Source organism: Rosa rugosa, chromosome 5, assembly GCF_958449725.1.
Source record: "Rosa rugosa chromosome 5, drRosRugo1.1, whole genome shotgun sequence".
NCBI lineage: Eukaryota > Viridiplantae > Streptophyta > Magnoliopsida > Rosales > Rosaceae > Rosa > Rosa rugosa.
Window position 1 is genome coordinate 8,100,553 of NC_084824.1, and position 8,239 is coordinate 8,108,791.

At 38.3% G+C, this 8,239-nt stretch overlaps 1 protein-coding gene across 12 annotated transcripts; it reads right to left on the reverse strand.

Annotated features, from left to right (window-relative positions):
• Positions 1-403: 403 nt before the first annotated feature.
• LOC133709795 (plant intracellular Ras-group-related LRR protein 6-like) lies at positions 404-4,203 on the reverse strand. 12 transcript variants are annotated; one of them, XR_009846386.1, is made up of 8 exons: positions 3,936-4,200; positions 3,571-3,731; positions 3,401-3,474; positions 2,448-2,552; positions 2,092-2,219; positions 1,842-1,938; positions 1,369-1,443; positions 404-1,061 (listed from the first exon to the last, which is right to left on the reverse strand). XR_009846386.1 is itself a non-coding variant. In XM_062135677.1 (8 exons), exons 4-8 carry the CDS (start codon positions 2,437-2,439, stop codon positions 1,041-1,043), a joined length of 330 nt encoding a protein of 109 aa, XP_061991661.1. In that variant the 5' UTR covers positions 2,440-2,552; positions 3,401-3,474; positions 3,571-3,731; positions 3,936-4,196; the 3' UTR covers positions 404-1,040. The 12 variants fall into 12 exon arrangements, 7 of the variants coding, with proteins under 7 accessions (XP_061991661.1, XP_061991662.1, XP_061991658.1 ...); XM_062135677.1 differs by having other exon boundaries at positions 2,431-2,552; positions 3,936-4,196; XR_009846384.1 differs by having other exon boundaries at positions 404-711; positions 1,369-1,938; positions 2,431-2,552; positions 3,936-4,203.
• Between the last annotated feature and the right edge of the window lie 4,036 nt (positions 4,204-8,239).

Consider the following 8,239-nt stretch of genomic DNA (forward strand, 5'->3'; position numbering starts at 1 on the left):
TGTGGGATATGGAGAGCCACCGTTGTAGACCGAGCCGCTGTCTGATGAAAATTCAGACAACGGTGGAACACAGTTGTCTGAGAAACACACAGACAACGTGTATGTGTTAAACGTGTTGTGTGATACTCGACAGATGACTCGACAGATGGCTCGGCAGATGCTATGCGCAGCTGTGCAGCAGCTGCGGTGCTGCCTTCAGACAACAGAACTTGTTTAAGTCCGTTGTTTGTTAACCTTTTCAGACAACAGAGCTCTAGTGTTTTCTGTTGTGTGAGAGTTAATTAGAAGACTTTATTTTTTCAAAAAACCATTGTCTGATGTATGAGAAATCTGTTGTATGATCATTTAAACATCCATTTACGAACAATAGTGATCAAATGGAAATAAAATTTGATGCAAACCATCAAATGAACTAGCAGTACTTTAACCCATACTTTAAACTTCAAAATACATTGGATCCACCAAGATATATACATTCGTATTAGTCATTGTTCCACAAAGTCATGAATCAGTGACAATTTATTGTCTTACATTGCCTCAGAGACAAAAACATAAGTGTGCTAGAAATGGATACAGTGATTATTAGACTATTTATGATTGCTTGCCCACTTCGCCCACTACTAATGCTTGCTCCTGCTGCCCCTCTTTTCTTTCTTCTACTTCTGCCACCACTGATGTAATATGCCTGCTCCTCTCTTCTTTCTTCTACTTCTGCCACCACTGATGTAATGTTAATTAACAAGCCAAGGGAAGGAAACCTTTAAAAAATTGACTTGAGAGAATAAATTAACTTCTCTGCAATTGAATAATCTACAACCACAAACAAAAAACAACAACTTATTTCAAGAGGCAGCATGCAATATTCCCACATCAAAAGCCACACTACACATGAGTTGCTACACGCAAGAAGTTGCAGAAAAAGAAAAAAGAAAAAGACTTGCATCTACATCTCTTAATGCAAACCCCACTTTGGAAGGCAGGTGATCTTTCAAAACACAAACTGTGGGAGAATCAGTTCAGTAGCTTTAACATTTGAATATTCACATTGCTGCACAATATTCCTGAAACAATAATTTAAAGAGGCTAAGAGTACATGACTACAATATTTGCAAAATAGTATGAAAGAAATTACAAGCTACACTACTAGAAAAACACCATTTAAGGACACTGAAACTGTGGCAGGAACCTCCCTAGATTCTGCAATGGCAGGAACCTCATGGAGTGGGCATTGTTTTTATATAGCCGAACTTATAAGTCTAATTATGATTATTTTCTTTATAATATAGAATCAATCTGCTAATTTTTGTAACCCATTGAAGTCTCAACATATAAGATCAATTCAATAGCAAGAGGTTCTCATATACTGACCAATTTTGGAGGAAGTGTTGATATGTTGTTGTCAGATAGGCCTAGCTCAGTGAGTGAAGTAAAAATTTTGAACTCCTACATGCCATTATTAAGAAGACAATAAAATGTGAATAGCAATTGAGTTAGCACAAGAATAAATGAGAAGTACATGATTTAAGAACGTTGAATATAACCTACAATGAGCACTGTGAACTGTAAATATACAACAGAAAGCAGATCGTTATTATATTCTTACCTACACATTCCTATCCTATCATGAGGAAGCCAGCCTCAATCTAGGAGCACTTCTTTAGACCAAAACAAAAAAATCTAAGAGCATGAGTTTGCACACAATAGATAGCTTCTATTCCTTGGCATAAAAAGATGACTCCTATTCAATTTCTTAAAATCACGCATCTCCTAACAAGTCTTTTAAGTTTAAAGCTACGAAGGTAATGCATATCTGTTTCTTAATCAAGCAATTAATATAGTACCACTGGAACCGACTGCAAGGAATTTTGGCTGAAGTCTAGGATCCGCAGTTGCTGCAAACTCAAGATATCTGATGGGACTTCGTGTAGCTGCATTCGTCTATCAAGTGAAATAGATGTAGCTTAGCCTAATGATGAAACAGTGGATATATGCAAAAAGCATAGACATTATTGAAAACCAATATTTACAAGCAGATGCTAATACACATGCACACCTACTCTCTATGTGAGTGTGTGTCACAAGTTCACTAACCTCAGATAAAGCTCTTGCAGATACTGTAAGCTAGAAAATATAGGGTGCTCTAGTGACGAAGCTGCATTACCACTTAGATCCAGAATCTGAAGCATAGGGGTTGCTTGGAATCCATCATCTGATGGTATCTACAAGTCAATAAGTAGATTTCTTAGGCTACATATAAATTGTTTCCCTCTTCCTTTACAAGTTAAGCTTTTGGAACACAAGAGCAGTCATATTGGAAGCTTGAGAATAATATTTTTCATGGACCACATTCCTTGTTTGTTTCTCATTAAACCTCTGATCTCTTATCAGGGTTAATATATTAACAAGACAAGAAAAGATGAATGTACGTACCAGTTGCATGTATTCACCTGTCTTAGTGGATTATTGTCCAGCTTCAAACACAAAAGATTACGAAGCGAGCTTAAAATTGCACCTGGCCACTCTTTAATCTTGTTTCTGGATAAGATTAGTGTCTGCACATTGACATTAACATATATTAATGACTTGGCGTACCCAACCAACATGCAAATCCCTATAACCTCTTCCCCCACACCCCAGCCGATCTTTCCTCCCAATAATCAAAGATTCAAGAACCAATAAGATATCGCCTCTTATGATTGAACATTTCATTTAAAAGATAAACAAATTAAGTACTTCAAATGGAGAACAAAATATCAATCAATGGAGCTCTTAATTCAGAAGCATTTTGGTATAATTAATTGTTTAATACTGACTACGAGTTTGGATAATTTGAAGCACCCTGCATAACCATACTTTATAGCACTAACCAACTGAACTCCATATTGCATAATTGATCAAATAAAAAAATAAAAAAAATAAAAAAAAAGGGGGGAAAAACTAACAATATGACCTTACTGCAGTAAATATCTAATGTCCAAGAAGTAAATCCGTCAGTTGACATAATCCCAAAACTAGAGTGTAAGATACTAGCTATGCTGAAACCAACAATCTGAATAATATATAGCTTACTTTCACAAGTATAACAATGAACACGATTAACGCTGTCATAACAAACAATGTTGTTGTATGCCTAGGCATCATCTGTACCAGTAGAATTTGAAGCTACTGCTGCAGAGACCAACACTACATCTATGGAGCTTCGCTACAGAGACCAAGGTTTGTTCCAGGTACCATCGTGTAAACAATTTACAGATTGAAGGCCAAAAGACCCGAAGCTCATTTGATAAAGAGAAGCGAAAAACCAAAACATTTAATGAATTACATTTTCAATACCTGACAAAGAACTAAATGAAGCAATCTGATTTCAGATTTATCAGTCCTAACAACAAGGTGACCTTACCGGACATCAATATACTTGAAATACTTTGATGCAAGCAAGTCTACCAAGACATACGGCAACGTTGTAGAGTACACCTAGTGATAACAACAGAATTATCATAAAGATCTCTTCAAATAGAAATAGAGGAAAATCAAAGCCTGATCAAGTCTATAGAGAAAACCATAACTTACAGTGTTACGAAGAAACCTATGGAATATAGCAAAGTGAAACCTTCCTCCATTTCCCATACTTCTGCTTCTTACATATCGGGGGCGGAGCTGAGAACATCTCCACCACAATACTCCATCTTCCCAAAAGTGAAGAACCCGAAACCTTCCAGTTGATCAAAACTCTGAAATAAAAAGTGAAGAACCCGAAATCAAAAGTGTCATTTGTGATTTGTGAAGAACCCGAAATCCTCCGGTTAATCAAAACCAGAAATCAAAAGTGAAGAATCAGAAATCAAGACCGTGATTTGTGATTTGTGAAATCGAAACTCGTGCATAGTGAGGACGAGAAGACGAGAAACCAGAAACCCCCAAATTTTAGGGCTTACCAGATTCGAAGACAAATCTCAGATTTAGGGCTTCGGATTGGTACCAGAGAGTTGGGGTTCAAGGCTTGACGGCTTCGAAGGCAGTGGATTTAAGGTCGAGGGCTTCGGAGGCGGAGGATTTAGGGTCGAGGGCTTCAGTGTCGGAGAGAGTTGGGGTCGGGCTGGTAGTCGCAGTGGAGTTTTGGAAAGAAAGAGTCGGGGTCTGAGTCTGACCGTGAAGTTTTGGAGTCAGTGCGTGTGTCTAGGGCTGGTAGTTGTGAAGTGAATGATTTTGTAGGCTTTTTTTTTTTTTTTTCCAAGTTGGTCGGAATGTGTAGTGGTCTAGGACACATGGCTAGATAAGCCATTAGTTGATGGATGCACGTATGAGGCATCAGACCATGGTTTTTCACTTATGTGTTGTTTGAATGCAACTTTTAAATTTTCAATTTGCCTCCTCTTGTTGCCTGGATGGGAGGGAAATGGGAGAATGGAGGGAAATATTTTGCAACTTACTCTCATACAACAGATACAACTATACTGTTGTACAAGGTCAGTTCAAATTTCGACCCAAATTTGAGCAAGGTGAGGGGAAATTTTTTTTTACATTCAGACAACAGAAAAATCCTTAAAACTGTTGTACAATAATCTTGGACCCAAAAAAATTGATGTACGATCTCCTTATACAACGCCAATCTCATTAAACCTGTTGTGTGAAGCAGTTTCAGTGATCACACAACGGAAATTTTTTTTTCGTTGTCTAAAAAGTGTAGTGTGATGCAGTTTTTGGCATAGTGATACAGGTAATTGAATTTTGTTTAAACTGTTTGCTATCCCCTCCCTCCTTCCCCCTCCAATCGTTTATATACATGTTATATATACATCTGTGTGTGTATGTGTGTGTGAATGTGAGACTAAGCCTTAAGTTTTGCAGAGCTGCCATGATGGAATTTGAGATAAATATGTCAGAGATGCCACTTGGAAAACTGAGTAAAAGCAATATCCAAAAGGGTAAGCACTAAAAACATAACCTTTAATTTGCTGCACAGCTCAATATATTAAACTGTCTGTTTCAGATTTAATCTGCATAATAAATCTTTACAGCTTTCTTCCGGTATTCTATTTTCTCTATTCAGGGTTTGAACGGAAATACAGAATCTCTTAAAGAGTGATGGTGCCTCTTCCATAAAAGATAGCTTGATTTTAGATGCAAGCAATCGATTTTTCACAGCGATCCCTTTCATACATCCACATATTATTAGGGATGAGGATGACTTTAAGTCAAAGGTACATGAGCTCTGTGTGCTTACCACTTTTCATGTTTTCTCATATTCTCAAGCCAGTGGCCTTGATGCCTTTACTTAAATTGTATGAGTATTAGTTTTGCTGTACTTTATTGAGGTTTTGCTGTTGGTTGATGTCTCCCCCGATAAGCACTTAGGTTTCAACTGATTTCCAAAAGTTTGCATAATTACATGCAAGGCATAAGAGGTTAATACGGCTTACGTTTTATAGTTGGTGATTACTTATAGATATCTATGCACAAACTTTGTAATTGCTATTTTTGATGGAGATTCTCATAGTCCTGGTGATAATGGTTATTTAGACATGATTAGTCTGGATTAAAGCGATGGTGCTTCAACTATGTACAGTCATGTATAGGTAGAAGTGGCCAATTGCAAACTTTTTTGTTATTTCAGCTCTATTAAGTGTCTGAGGAAGAATTTCCCAGGTAAATGTGTATTTGGATTTAAGCAAGTAATGCAAGTCGCATGCTCCATCTTATTGGAGCTTTCAGCACCCTACTTCCTAATTGCAGAATATGATAAATCATTAGTAGAGTATTGGCACTTCTGATAAGCATCATACTTTTTTCTTTGTTGCAAGTGATTGCGCTCTTGCATTTAATTTATACCTATGGCATCATACTTTTAATTACTGCTAGAACGTCACTCTCTGTTTCTTTCTTGCTTGTATATTATAAATTGTTTAATTCTAAAATGCTTGTATATTATGTACATAGTAAGGCATTATCCCTTTTGTTTTCATTGCATTTGTTGATTGTGCCAGGAACTAAATGGTGGAATGTTGCATAAAGAGTCTTTCCGAGATCGAGCGTGGAGTACAAAGCAATGCAGCAAGCCATATTTTCTTCCATCATGTAAAACTTAACCATTAACTTAAATGTTTTTTAGTCTATGAGATGTATGAATGCTTTAGCAATGTTCTTAAATTCAATATTTGATGAATTGATGTATCACAATGATTTTGGTACAAATGTTGATCATTTGATGGTTTGCATTCAATTTGTATTCCAATTGTTCACTATTAATTTATATCCATTCAAAATTTGGGTATTCACACAACGCAATTATATATATCACACAATGGATTTCAATAAGTTACGTCGTCTCGTTTTAAGCTCATACAACAGAAAATACTAGAACACAGTTGTCTTACTTTAAATCACACAACAGCTAAACTACAAAACCGTTGTATGAAAATCTCAACCCACAACGGCAAAAAAGAAAATTCTGTTGTGTGAACTGCTGCGCATGGATGAGTCCGGCATCTGTCGAGTTCTGGGACAACGGTGTTAAGGAATATACGTCAACTGACTTTATATTGTACAACGGTGAATTCACCGTCGTCTGATTTTTCATCAGCAAACATCGAGATAGACGACGGTGAGTCTTCAAATCAGACGACGTTTTTTCACCGTCGTGTGATGCAATTTTTGGTGTAGTGGCTAGTTTTGAGTGGAAAGCCTCCAAACAATCAAACAATCAGTCCAATTTTCTACAGAAGCAAGACTGGAAAACTGGACTTGTAAGGAGTCCAGCAGCGTTTCCGGCCCAACCACATGGAATTAAGCTCTGAAATTTCACCACAATGATCTACACTCATTGTGGATCATTTGATATGAAGAAGTCGAAGTCCCATTCTTGGTAGAGATATAATTGAAGGAATAAAGGAGCCGAAAGTGATTCAAAATCACTCCAAAACTCATCATTCTTATCTCCATTTAGTGCTCCATTATCTCTAATTAGTGCTCCACCTCCACCTCCCTTATCTCCAAAACTCATCATTCTTATCTCCAATTAGTGCTCCATTATCTTGATTTGTTTAAGGCCAATCACTTTGGCATGGTAGCCTATATATAGAGGCTAAAATGAAACAACACAACACACAATTCATCACAACAATCTCTAAGATTATCCAAGCCTCTCTAGAGCAACCCCTCTCCTTCTCTTATCGGTAGTCACACTTCAGTCCTAGTCTTCTCAGGAGCCGACTGTCAGTGCCACCAAACCTTCCAGCCAAGCTAAAGTCACGCTTTAGCAAGTTCTCCTCACTTCCCAGTGGTTCTCTCTCTGCTCGATCTACAACATCGAGTATCGATTGTGATTTTGAAGAAGCTCAGCAAAAGTCCTCGCCACGAGACACAAAGAATCCCACGACGAGGTTGGTGCTCTCCTCGTCCACAATCGCTTGAAAGAAGTCAGGTCAAGGGACACCCCCGACGATTGCACCCGAACGGTGCTGGCACGCCCGTGCAAGAAAAGATACTGTTGACCAGCTCAAGAAAAACTGGAGCCAAACATTTTGGCACGCCCAGTGGGACATTAGCTTGGTAAGGGATTGTGAATCATAACGGAATAGGCGAAGTCTCTTTTGTTAATATTGGCCTAAACTCCTTATTGGTGCCTAGTACAGGTCCCTTAAGGTTAAGGGCGGCTTTTATTAACACTTGTTGAACTGTCTTCACACTTATGACCTTTCTCATCTTAGTAAGTATAGCCTATGTGAAATGGTGTCTAGAAAGGGGACAACGTTCATGACAGGTTCTTGAATCCAGAAGTGCGTGCAAATGGGCCTAAACCACTAAGTGGGAGTAGCTCATGCCAAAATGGATTCTGCCTCTCTTGTTCGCCCTTCCCCACCTGGCCATTTCAGTAAGGTTGCCCAAAGGATTTGAAAGAAAATTTGTGTCTAGGCGATTATACTTGGGCCGCATTTCTAAACCTTGATTCACAACCTCTTATTGAATTCAGCTACTTACTCAATTCAGACATCCAGAAGCCATTGGGAAGTCAAGCGCAAACCTTTATCAAAAGGTTTACGTTAATTGCCCGAAACACAAGACCTCCAGTTACAGCCCGCACTTTCGTGCAGACTGTCGTGGTCTTTCTGACGAATAGGTAATCCGAAGATTTTCTCTCCACTCACCGTCATCTGACATGTCAACCAAACAAGGAGAAAGTCAACAGCCCACCACTGAGGGCAACAATGATCCTATTATCCAGTCCGCTGGAACTGGTAAT